Source organism: Chelonia mydas, chromosome 6, assembly GCF_015237465.2.
Source record: "Chelonia mydas isolate rCheMyd1 chromosome 6, rCheMyd1.pri.v2, whole genome shotgun sequence".
Classification (NCBI taxonomy): domain Eukaryota; kingdom Metazoa; phylum Chordata; order Testudines; family Cheloniidae; genus Chelonia; species Chelonia mydas.
This window is the reverse complement of record NC_051246.2, coordinates 22,463,214-22,482,804: the sequence shown is the minus strand read 5'-3', so window position 1 is coordinate 22,482,804 and position 19,591 is coordinate 22,463,214. Positions and strand designations below refer to the sequence as shown.

General features: G+C 43.8%; 1 protein-coding gene across 1 annotated transcript in view; it reads left to right on the top strand.

Moving 5' to 3' along the window:
* The window catches only part of PPP6R3 (protein phosphatase 6 regulatory subunit 3), a 100,998-nt gene that overhangs the window by 38,724 nt on the left and 42,683 nt on the right, over positions 1-19,591 (top strand). Inside the window, 3 exon segments of the mRNA XM_037899523.2 lie at positions 3,785-3,937; positions 9,540-9,689; positions 10,466-10,530. Coding sequence (XP_037755451.1) covers positions 3,785-3,937; positions 9,540-9,689; positions 10,466-10,530 — 368 coding nt within the window.

Below are 19,591 nucleotides of genomic sequence, written 5' to 3'. Positions count from 1 at the left end.
CCGGAGGTAGCCTGGATGCTCTTCCAGAGGTGGGGAACTCCCCAAGTGGACCTGTTCACCACCAGACAGAACAGGAAAAGCCATCACTTCTGTTCCCTGCAGGGTCTGGGCGAGGACTCCCTCTCAGACTCCTTCCTCCTGTCATGGTCAGGAGGTGTGATGTACCCGTTCCCACCAATCCCTCTCACCAATAGAGCCCTGTCAAAGATCCAAGAGGGACAAGGCCCAGATCATCATGATCGCCCCAGTGTGGCTGCGTCAACATTAGTTCGGCACACTTATAGACTTGATGGTGACCACTCCCTGGCCCCTTCCCGACCAACTGGATCTGCTCTCAAAGGATCACAGGCATCTCCTACACACCAGCCTCGCCCCCCTCCACCTCACAGCGTGGATGCTGTGTGGTTGAACTTGGAAGAGTAGGCCTGCTCTAATGAGGTCCAGCAAATCCTCCTGGAGAGCAGGAAGCCTTCCACTAGAGCGACCTACCTGGCCAAGTGGATGAGGTTTTCCCACTGTGCGTCTGAGTGTAACATTTGCCCAACTTGCTCCTCCATACAATCTATCTTATATTACCTGCTCCATTTTAAGAACTAGGGGCTGGCCCTCTCTTCCATCAGAGTACATCTTGCAGCTATCTCTGCTTTCCACCCTCTGATCCAAGGTCAGACGGGTGTTCTCACACAACACGTCAGCTCGATTCCTGAGAGGCCTCGAGAGACTCTTCCCACCGGCCCGAGCCCGTCCTACAGTGGGACCTTAACTTGGTTCTTTCTAGGCTTACAGGCCTGCCCTTTGAGCCTATGGACTCCTGTTCCCTCTCCTACCTGTCATGGAAGGTCACTTTCCTTGTGGCCATAACATCCGCCAGATGAGTGTTGGAGCTTAAAGCCCTGACATCGGAGCTGCCATATATGGTGTTCCACAAGGACAAAGTTCAACTGCAACCTCATATGGCCTTTCTGCCAAAGGTGGTGTCTTCCTCCTAGGTTAACCAGGACATCTTCCTCATGGGTTTTCTCCCAAGCTGCACACCACTAGTGAAGAAAGGAAGCTGTATGCCCTGGATATCAGACGTGCCCTGGTGTTTTATCTGGAGCGTACCAAGCCCTTCTGCAGGTCGACCCAGCTCTTCTTCATGACAACGGACAGGATGAAGGGCCTTCTGGTGTCGTCGCAGAGGATTTCCAGCTGGATCACCGCCGATTGTGGGGACCCACTCGACCAAAGCTCAGGCGTCCTCAGCGGCCTTCTTGGAGCACGTCCCTATTCAGGGCATTTGCAGAGCTGCAACGTGGTCTTCAGTTCACACGTTCATGGCACGCTGTGCCATCACCCAGAAGGCCAGAGATGACGCTGGGTTCAGCCGATCTATGTTGCAATCTACATGTCCGTGAACTCCTACCCTCTTCCAGGGGTACTGCTTGGGAGTCACCTCATATGGAATGGACATGAGCAAGCACTCCAAGAAGAAAATAATTGGCCTTTTCCATAACTGGTGGTGTTCGAGATTTGTTGCTCATGTCCATTCCATAACCCTCCTTCCTTCCCCACTGTCAGAGTTTCCGGCAATAAGGAACTGAGGGTGGCGAGAGCCGGCAGTGCCCCTTATACCGCGGCATGTGCGCACCGTTCTAGGGGGCTCCAGAGCCAGTACCATACGGATACCACTGAGGGAAAAAACTTTTGGCACTGGTGCATGTGGCGAGAGCACACACCTAATATGGAATGGACATGAACAACACATCTCGAAAAACAACAGTTAAGGAAGAGGTAACTGTCTTTTCCTCACGGTCTCCCTGGCCTCCAGTATTCCCTCCCTGGATCCTGTGGTAGTCCAACCTCTTGCCATTTTGATCGTCCGTTAGACAAGGGCTCAGGCTTCATCAGCAGCGTTTCTGGCCCATGTCCTGGTCCAAGACCTCTGCAGTTCAGCGACCGGCTTGTCCGTTCATACCTTCTCCATCCACTTCGCTATCACCCAGCAGGCCAGAGATGATGCCAGGTTTGGCAGAGCAGTGTTGCAGTCCGCATGTCCATGAACTCCGAGCCCATCCCTTTAGGTACCACTTGTCACCTAACGTGAAATGGACATGAGGAAGCACTCGAAGAAAAAACAATTACTAAACTTTCCGTAACTCTTGTTCTTCGAGATGTGTTCCTCATGTCCGTTCCACAACCTCCTGCCCCTCTGTCTGAGTTAGCTGGCAAGAAGGAACTAAGAGAGGGTGTGGGACTGTCCAGGCTCCTTTATACAGGCACATGAGCTCACGCCACCGGAGGGTGCTAGTTGCCTTGACAAATGCCACCGAGGGAAAAATCTTCAGCAGTGGTGAACGTGGTGTGTGCACACCTAATGTGGAATGGACATGAGCCATGCATCTTGAACAGTGGTTACAGAAAGGTTAGTAACTGTTTTTATTCAGAAACCAGTTTAATGAAAGCTAAAAAGTACATTTTAGTGTAACACACAGTTCATAAGCCTTTCTCTGAGCCACTTATAGTTTGGCTATTCATTATTGATATGGTGATCAAATATCCCTGTAATGTATTGGTGTTCATATTTTCAATTATTTGACTTTGTTTAATTAAGCAAAATAGAGAAAAAGCAATTGCACTAAAATGCAAGAAAATATCCTTTCCTTTCTTTGGAAAGGAGCATGCTTTGGTATGACACACCAAAATAAAGCAGAAATAAGTGGTCCAGAAGAAGGATGTATCATGGGGGGCGTGACAAAGCTTCCATATACACTGTGGAAAAGATTGGGAAAGCTCACTTTAGAGATATGCATAAGAGGATATGAGGCCTATAAAAAGACAGGAGAGAAGGTAGATCAGTTGTAGATCACCAGGGACATCTGGTGAAATTGAAAGGCTACAGATATAAAAATGAAAAATTCACTTTAAGGAAACATGCAGAACTCATTGTACTAAGATATAATTGTGGTCAGGAGTGTAGAATTTGAAGGATAATGAGAATATCCATACTGTATTTGTAGTAGGTAGGGAGGATGCTTTCTTAGAAAGGATATAAAATCTCCATTCAGTGCACAACTGAACCACTAAAAGATGGGGACACTTCTTCCTAATCTCTGTTTGCTGTTTATTGCATAACTGTCCACTATGAGCGTTTGCCTTCCTTGGAAGCAGCTGGTATTGACCACTGTCAGACAGGATGGAGTACACAAACCACTGGTCTGATCTGGTATCGAAATTCCTGTGTAAGTATGCTGGCATTTATATGGCAGCAGTAGGGACCATTAGGCTTTTACAACATTCTCTTCACTAAAGAAAACATAATTATTCTGAAGTCTGCACTAAAGTTTATTTCTCTCTTCTGACTTTAGAAAATTTACCACAATAATTACTAATTTTCTTGCCTGGATAAATACAAAAACTGCTTAACTAGACACACCTGGACTTGAATAGTTAGAGCTTGATAAAGTGTGTCCTAAATCATTGTTCTCACCAGTAAATGTCTGTCGTGGGGCTGAATGCTGCTCCTTTAGGTGTCCATAATGCCACTAAGTTTGTATACTCCATATCTTTTTATTTCCCCCAGCCTAATTGTCTTCTCTGTTCCCAGTCCACAGTGCTAGAAAATAAGTGTTAACGTATGGGACTAAAACTTGCTGTCCCAAAACATAATGTCATGCTACTGCTGCCAAACTGGCCATACAAGATTCTTGTCAAATTTTTCTGTTTGTGGATAACACCGAAATGGTTTGAAAGAAATGTGTACTTTTTAAAAAAAAAATTATTCCCATGGACTCTTTTTGTCTAGAAAAGTGTTATGAAGACAACATGGGGTGTATTGGATCCACCTGTGGGAAACACTCGTTTAAATGTGATTAGGTTGATATCCAGCCTTCTACAGACTAACACAAACAATGTGAACTTGGAACTTATGGAGTTGAACAGCATAGGAGTTATATTGGTAAGAATAATTTACTTACACTGTTAAGAGCCTCAAACTACCCTCTTCATTTTTATAAAATCACAGAAATTAGATGGCAAAGCCCTGTTAAGATATCACAATATCTGTTTGTTTTGTCAGTGCAGATTGTGCCATAGAGTGTTTTACAGTGAGTCATGTGGTGAGGCTTTCACCACTTTCGTTGTGAGACTATTTCACCATCTGGATTTTATTAAAGTCTCTCTTCCTGACGGTAACCAAAAATTTTCCTCAGCTCTGCTTAATCTTTTACTCTTTCGACCTCTATAGACTCTTTAGACCTGGTTTTTCTTGCTCCTTGGTGTTTATGCTCTACAGACAGATTTAGATTGCTACCTTATCTTTGCTGTCTCCCCACCCTCAAATTCTTTCAGCCAAACTACGTAAACTTACTTTGCTTTTATTCTTTCTTCCTGAGTCATTCCGTCCTGACCTTAATTTTTTTGTTTTTAATTCCTTTTAAATGTGTCAGCTGTATATAGTGCATTATGTACAGTCCCATCAGTGACAAAAAGGACTGGTTATCTCCCTGGTCTGAAGTGGTACCTCTCTGTATGCTGCCAAACCTGTGGTTGTTTCGCCACTGTATTGCACTTGAAAACCTGTATCGAGTTGACAATCCTCTTGCCACATAGATTCTCCCACTGAATGTGTATGTTTGCCCTTATATTCTAGCCTGCATTTTTTCCAGGTTGACTTTTATTTCCTTCTTATGCTTCAACCATTTTATTAGTTGCCATTATTTCTGTCCTCCTTGGCTTTGCATATACCTCCATTTTATGTAATCTTATATTTGGTATACTGTTTGTAGAATACGTTGCACTAGTGTAGGATGTAAAATAAAATTAGACCTAAGCCATATAAATGTTCTTCATATTCTGCAGTGGATGCCATTTTAAAATGATTTTGCTGCAATGCAAAGTTTACTATGGTATTCCCTATACTTGGAATGGGAAATACCGTAAATTTCTTGGTAGGCTTAGTTACTGTGCATAGTAATCATCCAGTTTTAATAACACCTCCTTAAGGAAGTGTGTTGCTATTTCCTAAAGACATTTTGAATGATACATTATGTCACAGTTTAGGGCAACTGCACCTGTATTCACTCTCCATGATCCCTTGAGGGCACCCACTCTAGGTGTCCTCTGCAGTCATATCTCTTGGGCAGAGACTCAGGTCTCCACTCCCTCCTGATTAGGGTTTTTCCAGGCTGCACAGTCCCCTTCTTACACTGTGATATATTCCTGGCAAGTGCAGATGAATAGTTTGGTCTTTCCTTTATTCAGCTTGGGTCTTTGATCTTCAGGTTCCAGGAACACGTAAACAATGATCATCTCCTCAGGAAGTAGCTTCAAAAGTCTGGGTTTTTTGCATAACTGGATGTGGGAAATTTACATTCATGTCCTCCTAGAGATTCCCAGGAGAACCACTTAACGCTGTATGTCCTAAAAGTCCATTCTTGTCTGGCACATTGTTTCATACAGTTGTTTAAAGTTCTTAACACTTCCCAGGGTTCACATAACATTCTCTTCTCCCTTACCCCCTGCCCCAGGCTATAAAAAATCCTGGCCCACAATAATACATAATTGGGGAGACTATAGTGGGTCATATTGGAAGGTGAACTGTTAGGCTGGAGGGAGGTTACCAGTGGAGTTCCTCAGGGATCAGTCTTGGGACCAATCTTATTTAACGTTTTTGGCTCAAAAAGTGGGAGTGTGCTAATAAAATTTGCAGACGACACAAAGTTGGGAGGTATTGCCAGTACAGAGGAGGACCAGAATGTCCTACAAGAAGATCTGGATTTCCTTAAAAACTGGAGTAATAGAAATAAGATGAAATTTAATAGTGCAAAGTCATGCACAAGGGACTAACAAGAACAGTTTTTGCTCTAAGCTGGGGACTTATCAGTTGAAGCGGCGGAGGAGAACGACCTGGATGTATAGGTTCATCATAGGATAAGGCTGGTAAGCCCAATTGGTTGAAACTGTATTACAGAACAGAATTATCAGACACATAGATGAGTACGATTTTGTTGGGGAAGAGTCAACATGGTTTTTGTAAAGGGAAATCATGCTTCACCCATCTACTAGAATTCTTTGAGGAGGTCAACAAGCATGTGGACAAGGGTGATCCAGTGAATATAGTGTACTTGGATTTTCAGAAAGCCTTTGACAAGTCCCTCATCAAAGGCTCTTAAGCAAAGTAAGCTGTCATGGGATAAGAGGGAAGGTCCTCTATGGATCAGTAACTGGTTAAAAGATAGCAAGCAAGTGGTGGGAATAAATGGTCAGTTTTCAGAATGGAGAGAGGTAAATAGCGGTGTTCTCCAGGGATCTGTACTGGGACGAGTCCTGTTCAACATATTCATAAATGATCTGGAAGAAGGGGTAAACAGTGAGGTGGCAAAATTTGCAGATACCCATTACTCAAAATAGGTCTAAAGCAGACTGTGAAGAGTTATAAAAGGATCTCTCAAAGCTGGGTGACTGGGCAACAAAATGGCAGATGAAATTCAATGTTGATAAATGCAAAGTAATGCACATTGGAAAACATAATCCCACCTATACATATAAAATGATGCTGTCTAAATTAGCTGTTACCACTCAAGAAAGAGATCTTGGAGTCATTGTGGATAGTTCACTGAAAACACCTATTCAGTGTGCAGTGGCAGTCAAAGCTAACAATGTTGGGAATCATTAGGAAAGGAATAGATAATAAGACAGAAAATATCATATTGCCTCTGTATTAATCCATGGTACACCCACTTCTTGAATACTGAATGTAGATTGGTTTCCCCATCTCAAAAAAGATCTACTGGAATTGGAAAAGGTACAGAAAAAGGCAATAAAAATAAGGGATATGGAACAGCTTCCATATGAGGAGAGAGGAATAAGGCTGGGACTTTTCAGCTTGGAAGAGAGCTGACGAAGGGGGAATATGATAGAGGTCTGTGACTGGTATGAAGAAAGTAAATAAGGAAGTGTTATTTACTCCTTCTCATAATGCAAGAACTAGGGGTTACCAAATGAAATTAATAGGCAGCAGGTTTAAAACAAACAAAAGCAAGTATTTCTTCACACAATGCAATGTCAGCCTGCGGAATCCTTTGCCAGAGGCCTCTTGTGAAGGCAAAGACTATAACAGGGTTCAAAAAAGGACAAGGTAAATTCATGGAGGGTATGTCTATCAATGACAGGTTTCAGCGTAGCAGCCGTGTTAGTCTGTATCTGCAAAAAGAATGAGTACTTGTGGCACCTTAGAGCCTAACAAATTTATTTGAGCATAAGCTTTCATGGGCTACAGCCCACTTCATCGGATGCATGCAGTGGAAAATATAGTAGGACGATTTTATATACACAGAGAACGTGAAACAATGGGCGTTACCATACACACTATAAGGAGAGTGATCAATTAAGGTGAGCCATTACCAGCAGGAGAGGGGGAGAAAAAAACAACCTTTTGTAGTGATGATCAAGCTGGAAATGGCCCATCTTGATTATCACTACAAAAGGTGATCGGTTTTTTTCCCCCTCTCCTGCTGGTAATAGCTTACCTTAACTGATCACTCTCGTTATAGTGCGTATGGTAACGCCCATTGTTTCACGTTCTCTGTGTGTATAAACCGTCCTACTGTATTTTCCACTGCATGCATCCGATGAAGTGGGCTGTAGCCCACGAAAGCTTATGCTCAAATTTGTTAGGCTCTAAGGTGCCACAAGTACTCCTGTTCTTTATGTCTATCAATGACTATTAGGCATGATGAGCAGAGATGGTGTCCCTAGCCTTTGTTTGCCAGAAGTTGGGAATGCGTGATGGGATGGATCACTTGATGATTACTTCCTTCTGTTCATTCCCTCTGAAGCATCTGGCATTGGCCACTGTCGGAAGACAGGATACTGAGCTAGATAGACCATTGGTCTGACCCAATATGGCCACTTTTATGTTCTTATGATGACTGTGAACCGCCAATGTGCTGCGGCCGTGAAAGTCTAATGCAGTGTAGGATCCATCAGGCGAGGTATTTCCAGTAGACCCAGGGAAGTGTTAGTACTATTATACAAAGCACTGGTGAGACCTCATCTGGAATACTGTGTACAATTTTGGTCTCCCATGTTTGAGAGATTAATTCAAACAGGTGCAAAGAAGGGCTACTAGGATGATCTGAGGAATGGAAAACCTACCTTATGAGACGGGACTCAAAGACTTTGGCTGAGGGGAGATATGATTGCTTTCTCTATATACTTCAGAGGGATAAACACCAGGGAGGGAGAGGAGTTATTTAAGCTAAGCGCCAATGTGGACCTGACAAAAATGGATATAAACTGGCCATCAACAAGCTTAGGCTTGAAATTAGACAAAGGTTTCTAACTGTCAGAGGAGTAAAGTTCTGGAGCAGCCTTCCAAGGGGAGCAGTGGGGGGCAAAAAAACCTGACTGTTGTCCAGACTGAGCTTGATACTTTTATGGAGGGGATGGTATGAGACTGCCTACAATGGCATATAGCTGATCTGTGACTGCTAGTAGCAAACCTCTCCAATGGCTGGTGATGGGATATTAAACTGGGAGGGCTCTGAGTTACTATAGAGACTTCTTTCCCAGGTGGGTGTCTGGTGGGTTTTACCCACATACTCCAGGCCTAACTGATTCCCCATATTTGGGGTCAGGAAGGAATCTTGTCCTGGGTCAGATTGGTAGACCCTGGGGATGTGTTGTCTTCCTCTGCATCATGGGGCACAGGTTGCTTGTATGATTAAAATAATGTAAATGGTGGATTCTCTGTAACTTCAAGTCTTTAAATCATGATTTGAAGACTTCAGTAACTCAGCCAGAGGTTAGGGGTTTATTACCAGAGCGGGTGGGTGAGGTTCTGTGGTCTGCAGTATGCCGGAGGTCAGACTAGATGATCATGATGGTCCCTTCTGGCCTTAAAGTCTGAGTATCTTTGGACTCCAAGTTACTTAATTTTAATTAAATAACGTTTTTCAGGTATATTGCAGGAAGTTGCCATGTCTGTCTCACATTATAATGGCATTGCTAAATTTTATTTAAAAAAATTTCAGATCATTGAGTATTTCTAAGAACTGTCTCATAATTCTGGATGTTGCCAGTGACAGATGCCATTTTTCTTGTTTCCATATAAGAAACATAATCTGATCTAAATCAGAGACACAGAAAAATTAACATTCAAATGTATATTTTTTCACTATATGCCTTTTTGTGTAGCCAGTACTTGAACATAAAAATATTAAAGTATTATAGGGAATAAAGGGTAGGATTGGAAGTATGGACATCTGAGTTGTCTTTCTGACTCAACTTTTGTCCTTCTATTTCCCTATCTATAAATTGACCAGTACTAATCTACATTATATGGCAATTGTGGGTTGTAAAATTGCTATTTAGGTGCCAAATGTGTGTAGATTGTCTTTCTAAAACAATAAATTGTTATCTATGACATGTACAAAATTTTAAAGTATTTAAGAGATTGCCAGTTACTGTCTGACTTTCTAGAACTACACTGCTGCTTGTTGTGTCCAGTGAAAAGACCCCAGTGTGTGTAATCAGATCCTTTTGAATTTGTCTTGCAGGATATGTTCTTTAAATACACATGGAATAACTTCTTGCATACTCAAGTAGAAGTCTGTATTGCATTGATTCTTGCAAGTCCCCTTGAGAGCACAGAAAATGGCACAATTACAGATCAGGACTCCATTGGGGACAATCTCTTACTGAAACATGTAAGTTTTGCTTTTGTGTACATCTTGACATTGTAAGCCTTGTTCTTAACTACTGTAGCCCTTTCTCTTTCTAGTGGAAGTTAAACCTTGGCTTATTAAATAGAGGCATGGAATTAAAAAAAAAAAAAGAAGAAGAAAAAAAAAAAAAAGATTTAGTGACTACCCATGCTGAAGGCATAGTTTTGTTGATGTGTGGTAGATTGCTCTCCAGTTTGCTAGGGGCTGGGAGGGCTGCAGCAGTAGCTGATCCATCCCTAGGATGAGACTGATGTGTGGGACAGCTAGTGTCTTAGGTCTGTCTGAAGAGGAATCCCCTTAACTTAAGAGTGGATTTGAGTAGCTCTGAAGAGAATCCTTTCTGGTTTGGTGGGAGGCTTGTAAACGTATGATTTGGGACCCAAAATTAGGGTAATCTGGATGTTCCGGATTATTTATTTTGTCATACATGAAAATAGATTTTCTGAATATAGTTCATAGTTCACTTAGGGACAGATTTTCAAAAATGTTCAGCAGTCAGCAGATTGTGTTGAGAGCAAAGGGACCTGAACACTTATTTAGGTGCCTAAATAGGAGTTGTAGGGTGCTGATCTCAAGAATTTTGGTCTTTAATACAGTGAAAAGGGCTTAATGCACTTGGAGCATTGTTGTATGAATTTAAAAAAACATGTTGTGATCTAATCTTTTTCTGAAACTAATTGCTACTTCTATTTGAAATTATCTTAATATGTGCTACTTAACGCTTCTAGAAACACTAAGCAAACACTTTTTTTTAATAGCTTTTTCTTAAGTGCCAATTAGTGGAACGAATACTTGAAGCATGGGAAGTGAATGAGAAGAAACAGTGAGTAACAAAGCCTTTACTCCTTTCCCAGAAATTGAAGTGCTACATTAGACTTGATGTACCATACAAGTGCATGATCAGTTTAGAATTGAGCCTGCTACAGTAGAAGCTTTGTTATCCAGCATGTTGGGGAAAAGGGGGGTGTTGGTAAGTCAAAAATTCTGGTTAACTAAGAGGGAGGGAGTTTGGATGCAGGAACGGGCTCAGAGCTGGGGGTTAGGGTGCGGGAAGGGGTGTTTGTGAGGCTGGATCCGGGCGGCACTCACCTCTGGCAGCTCCCTGCGAGTGGTGACATCCCTGCCGCTCCTAGTCGGAGGCGCAGCCAGGTGACTCTGCATACTGCCTACATCCGCAGGTGCTGCCCCGCAGCTCCAATTGGCTGCATTTTCTGACCAATGGGACCTACGGAGCAAGCGCTCTGGGTGGGGCGGAGGCAGTGCGCAGAGCCGCCTAGCAGAGCCTCTGTCTAAGAGCAGCAGGGACATGTTGCTGCTTGTGGGGAGCTGCCAGAGGTGAGCGCTGCCTGGATCCAGCAGCCTGCACCCCCTCCCGTGCCCCAACCCCCTGTCCTGAGCCCCGTCCCGCACCCAAACTCCCTCCTAGAGCCTGTGCCCTTCAACCTCTCCCGCACTCCAAACCCCTTGTGGCCGTTCCTCCGCCTAGGAACAGCAGGGACATGTTGCTGCTTCCGGGGAGCCACGCGGAGCCAGGTAGGGAGTCTGCTGGCCTCGCACCAACTGGACTATAAACCAGATTTTCAATGAAGAACAGAAATGCTGGTTTATAGAGCTTTCCGGTTGGTAAAGTGATGGATAACACAGCTTCTACTGTAATGTGTTTTCCCCCCTCACCTTAAAACACAATTTACAAGAGGCATAAACAAACATGGAATATGTTGAACATGCTTTCCTCCTTTTGTCAGTAGGTGTGAGGTGTATATCTTTTGAACATGAATAAAAATAAAAGTTAAGCTGGTAAAATAACTTGGGCAAGGAAGCACATTGACACTTGGATTACAGCTTCTGTTGGTCTTTAATTTTCTGATTTCAATTCCTTACACTTTTCTTCCCATGGAAATGTCTTTGAAGTTTAATTTTTATTTTTTATTTTCTCTTTTGTGTGTGTCCATAATGTCCTCAGATGTCTAGTCACTGGGCTGAAAATTAAACTGGTGCTGTACTTATTGTTCTGTGCCAGGTATCTGGTATGGACCATACTTACAACCTAACTGGGCAACTGACTCTAGTCATCCTTAAGTTTAGCAGCATACTGTAAATTTGAGGGGAAAGTGAATCATAGTTTAAATGCTTTTTAGCTGTTTGAGGGAGGGCATGTTATGTACTTAATGTTTGACAGCTATCCTGTTGCAGCAAGTTAAAAAGAGGAAGCCTAACTCTGTCTTCCTCAGCAAAATAATATTCTGAAAGGACTTATTTTGGGTAAAATTAGCCAAAAGCTTTAGGTGCGTAAGGCCCTATCCACAGCTGTTGGCTGCTATTGTTGCTAACAGGATTCTAGCACTCTTTCCTTGACCACTGTGGACCTCTGTTTATTAGGTGCCTCGTCATTTTAAAAATCCAGCCTCAGAAATCGAGGCACGACTGTCAGTTATTTAAAAATACAATAAATCAACTCACAGAATATACAGCAACCCCAAAACATATGCTGGATATGGTCTAAAATATCTCTGACATGTTCATGATGCAGTTGTGCCCTCTCAGCATAGGCAAAATTAAATAATACATGTGAGTTTCTGTCAGATTCTGTTGTGTCAGATAGCTGATAGAATATTCTTCAAGTGATGGTCCCTATGTGTGTTCCACTGTGGGTGTGCATGTGCTCTGTGCACCTGAGACTGAAAGACTCTTGCTAGTACTGTTCATTGCTCTGAACCTGGGCCCTTCTCCTCAATCTCCAGACTGAGGGCATAAGAGTCAGTGGGAACAAACCACCTCTCCAATTCCTTTCTGCTGCCTACCGTCTGAAATGGAACCTCTTTGGTGTCTGCAGTGCTAGCTAGCTTCTTCTGAGTCTAACTGTAATTACCTGTAAAAAGCTTTTAAATACATTTCAGATAGCTTTTATAGTTTTAGTAGTTAGTGTGTTGGAGGTCTCCCTTTATCCAGACCCGTCCTCCCATACAGGGTGACTAGTATGCCCAAGATCTTGGGATTCATGAATTGCCTTTGGGCTTTCCTAGTCAGTGACAACCACCTTAAGAGCCTCTACGGCCTTGAGGAAACCCCCATCCCCTCATAGTGCAGCATTTGTTGATCCTTCCCAGACTGAGCCTGTTGGTCCCATAAGTATAGGGTTTGGAAATTCTGAATGGATCCTGGTGTGAGACCTTGGCCCAACTCTGGTCCATCAGACCCTCTTGTACATCAGAAAGAGGTACTGAGAAGTCCCCTTCCTGGCACTGTGACCTCCAGGTCTGGGCTTGATAGGAGTAGAGTGAAGGATTCCTCCAAACAGAGGCCCCCTCACAAGAAACGAGAGAAATCCCCTTCCAGGTCCTCATCCAAAAAGAGGGCCTCATCAGCCACTTCCAAGTTGGGTGAGAGGCCATGCACTGGTACAGGAGTGTCAGGATCTCACAAGGAGAGTGGTACCATTCTCCCAGCTCTGGGCAAAAGCACCCTGAAACCAGCACTATGTGTAGGAGCAGGGCCATCCCTGGCACTGGCAAGAGAAAAACAAAAGTGGGTACCTCCTACACAGACAATACCATCACACAGTTGTAATGAGTCATTGGTACCAAAGACTGCAATGAGACCGATGCTCTCAATACCACAAAAAGAAGGGAGCCCATCCCACTCCCTTGAGTCTAGGGCTAGGTATGCTGCCCTGAGGACATGGCCATCTTCACTAACCTGGAATCCCCGTTGCTATCAGAACAGATCCTGAGCAGTGAGATCTCCGCACCACTGGTCCAGGGCATGCAGGAAAGGGAGTGTCGCTCACTAATACCATCTACGAGATGGGGTGTAAGAATCCCAGGATCAGCAGCACCGCCCATGGATTTTGGATCTGCTACCTCATCCGATGAGTTGAATGTTAGGGGGACAGTGTCATCACTGAGACAAGGGGTCATTCCAGAAAGAGTATCCAGAGTCTCTTGGGCATAGTCCAGATCTCATAAGAGAGATTGTGCACCTCAGAACCAGTGGTACCCTACTCCATGGAGACCATCCCAATTCCCTTTTGTCTCCTCACATTGGCCTTACTGGGATCCATACACGTGACATCCTGAATTCTAACAGTACCACAGGGAATCCAGACAGCCCTCCCTTTGCAGAGACGTTCCTGAATCTCAAGAACTAATGGAGGGAAGAGGAGGAACCACCAGCTCAAATGGGGTTGGAATTTTCAAGTGCAGGCGAGGTGGTTCCTGTGACCACATCGTTACCACTTGACTACAGACAATTTAAAGACCAACTGAGGAGGACAACTGACAGACCTTTCCACATGTTCCACTTTTACCTCAGGTTCTGAGGAATATGAAGCAACAGTGATGGAATATCAGTGATGTTGATTTGCTCCCAGATGGCCCAGGCAACTCTGGTTTTCCAGCATTCATCAGATATCAGGATACCCATGTATCCATATTCAGCTCTTCCCAGACCTGTTGACCAAGGACAGAGGCAAGATCAGACATCCTACTTCAGCATCCCTCACCTGATTAGCCTGGTATTTGGATGGACAACAAACCTAGAAAAGGCACGTTCAGAAGCAGTACAATCTGTCCATAACAATAGTAGGAAGGATTCCATAAAAGTGCTACAGAGCAAAGTGGGAAGGGGTTTTCTGCTTGGCACCAACTTTGTCTAATAACCCCAGAGGATGCCAACATCCGTGTCATTTTGAACTACCTTTTCTCCTTAAAGACTTCGGAAGTATCTCTTAGCTCCATGTGGATGCACTTAGCACCTATCAACACCTGTCACCCTCTGGAGAAAACCAGAGGGATGAAGAATGTTTTCTAAAATATAGTGTTGGTGTTTGAACCTTTCCTCTGATAACAAAACTTACCCTGACTGGGACCTCAATCTAGTCCTGTCAGCATTAACAAAGACTGTTTGAACCCTTGGCATCATGTTCATCTGTTGATGAAGGTTGCCTTTCTGGTTGATATCACCTCCACCAGAGGAGTAGATAAGCTGGGGGCTCTCATGGCTGATCTGCCTTACACTTTCTTCCACAGAGACAAAATTTCACTGAGCTTACATCAAAAATTCACCTCCAGGGTAATCTGAGTTGCATCTAAATCAGAAGATTCACTTATCTATTTTCTTTCCAAAGCCTCATGGCACCAGTGAAGGATAGGAGACTTCACTCTGGACATCTGTTGGACCTTGGCTTTCTACCTACAAAGGGCAAAATGCTATTTAAATCCTTTGTGGAATGTAAGGGAGGGGAAATAATCTCCTCTGACCCTTTCCAAATGGATTTTGGGCTGCGTCCTTCTTTGACTTAATGATGCCCTTTCTCCACCATCGTGTGAGGACTCACTCCGCTAAAGCTGAGGCTGCATCAGTAGGTTCACTTCAAGACATTCCTCAAAACCTGTAAACCGACTATGTGGGGCTCTGTTAGCACCTTTACAAGACATTACATCCTGGTGCAAGCTCCTTCATCCGATGCATCCTTCAGCAGAGCAGTCCTCTGATCGGTGGTGCAGCAGATCTCCTTCACCCCTCCTCCTCAATCAGTACTGCTTGTTAGTCATCCACAGGAATTACACACACAAACCATTACTTGAAGGAATGTTACCTACCTTGTGTACATATATTGGAGTTCTTCGAGGTGTGCGGTTCCTATCTGTGTTCCACAACTGCCCTCCTTCCGCTCTGTGAAACCTTAGGGCTATTTGTGGTAGAAGTGGGTTAGTCTGTACCACCACTTATGCTCTCAGTTCATGGCACGAGAAGGAAAAGGGCACAAGCACAGATCAATGGATGCAGCTGGCAAGAATCTTCTGGTGTTTGACTCATGGAGCACATGCATACCAGCAGTGGAATACAGGTAGAGATCCATATTTTGAAGAACTGAGTTACTGTACAAACTAAGGTTTCAGAGTAGCAGCCGTGTTAGTCTGTATTCGCAAAAAGAAAAGGAGTACTTGTGGCACCTTAGAGACTAACCAATTTATTTGAGCATAAGCTTTCGTGAGCTACAGTTCACTTCATCAGATGCATCCAATGAAGTGAGCTGTAGCTCACGAAAGCTTATGCTCAAATTGGTTAGTCTCAAAAGTGCCACAAGTACTCCTTTTCTTTTTGCGAATACAGACTAACACGGCTGTTACTCTGAAACTTTTCATTCTCTGTATAGCTTGACTAGTACAAACCTTGCGGGGGGGGGAGATCGCTGCTCACTCTGCTGACCTAAGGAGATCCTGTTAGCAAAAGGGCCTTTGTGGTCTGTTTTTTAAACAGGTTGTGCCATGTGTGGACCTCCTATTACCTTCCATGTAATTGATATGAAAAGAGCAATATTGAAACAAGAATTGGGTGTTGTGGGAAAAGGATCTTAGCACTTGAAGATGCAAAGCATCTTAAATTATTGACAGTAACTGCAGAAATTGTAAAAAGTCAGGTTAAATGGGAAGAGTAGCCCCTAAAAATCTGCATCTAACACCAGAGCATGATACAGTGTAACAGTAATTCTGCAAAGATCTTGGTGTGCTTTGTTGGACAGTGTTGTTGACACTGAACTCTCATGAGGAAGAAGTATAGAAAATGACTCCCTACAGATCTACTAACCTCAAGCTTCCATTAAAAGATGTGCAGACGTTCTTAAAGATGAACCAGTGTTTAGAACACAGGCCAGTTCTGACTTTTTCATATAGCAGCTTGATAGCTGTGGCTGGTAACCTACTACAGTAAAGAACTTGGAACGCATGGAAGTGACTCCTATTTGTAAGAAATATGCAGACCCATCTTTAACTCCTCTTGCACACTGTAGTAAATGTAACTAAAGAATCCAAGTTTTTTTTGTTTTGTTTTGTTCCTCAGTACATTTTTTCTAAGGATTATTAAATTTGGGAGCCTAATGTGAGATTTACATTACTTGACAGGTCACAAACTATTATTACACAATATTTATATAGCACAAAAATTATGCCTGACACTTTTTGGACAAGGACCTTCAAGAGCTTACAATCTAAACTTCACATGAGTTGTTTTGGGGGAGGGGATGTACTATAAAGCAAAATTACTGAGGGGCTATTCTTGGCATGGTTCTTTAACTTTTACAGTCTTTTTGTCTTTATAATAGAATTATAGTCTCTCATTTTCTGATGTTGAATCCATATTTTTTCTCCTTTCACTGTTTTTATTCCTGGTCAAATGCTCTGGTCCTGTGGAGTCTACCTCTCTTCTTGGTATAGACAGAAATGAAAGAGACCAGCTATTACATAGGTTTTCATACCATGCCCATTTCCATGATATCTAAATACTTCCAAAGCCACAATAGGAAGTAGTACCTCTAACCGCCAAAATAGACCATGATTTAAATGGGGAGAGAAACTGCTGGTCATTTCTCTGCCTCATATATAGACAGTTAAGGATAACAAGTCATCTGTTATGCTAACTTATAAATGTTTTAGACTGATAGGTGTACTGTAGGAGTGAGGGAGAGGGAGGAAATGGTAATAAACAAAAAAGCAGTCACTCATTTCAGGCCTTCAGTCTTTTTAATTTTAATTAAAATCACTGTGCAGCTCCTCCTCTACCCCCATCCCAGACACGGACTCAGCGGTGAGGCTGCACCCAGTCCTGACACAGTGCAAGGACGGTGCCTGCCCCAGAAACACCCCAGAGCCCTGCCCCTCTATGCTCAGTTGGGTGTCGGGGTGCGGAGGGGATCTGGATGCATAGGGGCTTGTAGGGGGGGTGTTCTGGGTGTAATAGTAATGGGATGCTGCAAGGGATCCAGGTGACGGTGGTTGAAGCTCAGTGGGTTCTTGGTGTGGGAGGCTCATTGGGGGGGGGGGGGAGGGGGTGTCCAGATGCTCAGAGAGTGGGGCTCAGTGGGCGGGGGGGGATTGAGGTGCAACAGGTTGGGGCTTAGTGGGGTGGAGATCTGAGTGTGGGTGGCTCAGGGTGGTCTAGGTGCAGGGGGAGTGGGGCTCATCTGGAGGGTTCTGAGTGCAGGGGGTGGTGGGGTGAGGCTCGGCAGGAGGGTCTGGGTATGAGGGGGTCTGGATGCACAAGGGTAGGGCGGATGGAGAGCAGCTCCCTGTACAGAGATCCTTCCCCCTGCAGCTGAGGAGTGATGGGTGCAGGAAGTAGGGGGAAATAGGGCGCAGGTTTGCAGAGCTCCCTGCAGCTGGGGAAGAAGTGGGGGGGGGGGGGGGTAGGCCTGACCTGGCCCCGGATGCCGTGCAGGGGAAGAGGAAGTCCCTTCCTCCCTAGCCTAGCCCGGACTAGCAGCTGAGCCTGCACACGTTAGGAGTCACCAGCCGGGTCTTCCTCGGTTCCACCTCCTGCTCCACAGTGATTTACCTCTCTGCCGGCTGCCCTGGGCACCCAAAACGTACTGCTAGGAAGGGTTGCATGACAGCTCCTGTGGCTTCCCTTTGCTTCCCCATCAGAAAGTAATTGCTCAAGGAGGTTCTGCTTGATGGCTGTTTTTCTCCATTGATGGGCTTGTCTTGCCTCTCTAAATATAGTAACTGACAACACTCCATGTGGATCTCAGTGCTTTAATCAATTAACTTTGAAAGCAAGACCAAATTAGTTTTAAAATTGGATTGAATTATAGCTAAAAGACTTATGAGAACATCTAGTCTTGGTTCTTATTGTGAGTTGGGAAGGTGAAATATTCACTATAATCAGGTTTGATTCATGATATCAAGGAAGGGCAACAATTAGAGACTTCGATAAAAGTGTAACTCTTAATAAGCTAATATTAAAATGGGGTTGCGACGCACTTTGGGGTCCCAACCCATAGTTTGAGAATCCCTGCATTAAGCTATTTTGAATTAAGGCCACTTCATTTCTGAATGTGTGTCCACACGGGTTTAGTGCAGTCTTTCAAACAGGGCTATGTTAATGTGAACTATGTATCTTTTAGTTTGTGCCAGCAGCGTCCATGTGGGGCAGTTAGAGCATAACATTTTGGTGTACTTTGCAGTTCACACCTCCATAGTGTGCATTGTGGCACAGTCCTTAATTCTTTAAACAAAACTGAATTAAGGTCACTTTAATTCTCCATGAGTTTTCACATGGGTTTAATGCATTTTAACTAATTCATTTTAATACCTTTAGTTAATTTGGATTAATTTTCCTTAGTGTCCCTGTGTAGACAAGCTCTTTGTGCAAGATATGGATTCTAAGTTTTCTTTCTCTTGAGCTGCCCATCTAGTTGCTTTTATAACTAAGAAGTTCATTTGAACAGCAGACTGTATGCCTGCCTGCCCGCCTGCCCGCCCACCCACCCAACCAGGCAAGTGGTTCCTTAACCCAATCCTGCTTTTCCTCAACTTCAAGATTGACCAGGCTGAGGACAGATATTTCTGTCCTGCAACCAGCTGCTGATGTTTGGCAGTGCAGCTCAGATCTAGATGTTTCTCTAACTTCCAGTTTCTCAAGGCTAGGTCAGCTCTAGCTAGTCTTAACTGTTGTCCTTCAGCCCTACAAGGTGTCATTCTGGGAGCTGCTATTTCCAGTTCCTTGTCAGGCATGTTAGCCTTGGTAGCAGAACACTTTGGACAAAGACCTAGGAATTTCTAGTAATGTCCTGAATGCCATTCTCAAACTACAGTCCCAAATAATCTGGTAGACGTTTGTTAGACTTTGTTTTAGACTAGCCCTGAGACAGAATTTACAAAATCCAGGAATATTTTATTGTAGCCTGAATTAATGAATTGTCTTACCACTGTTAGAGGCTCAAAACTCCCCTTCTGGAATATTTTGAAGTATTAAGTGAAAAGTATTAGCTTTCAGGAAAGGTGTCTGAACGTCCTAAGTGAGGTAGGTTCTTCAAACCTGTTAGCAGATTGGATCTAATATTAAATTGATTTTCGCACTTTTGCTGAGCATACTAACTTCCCTCA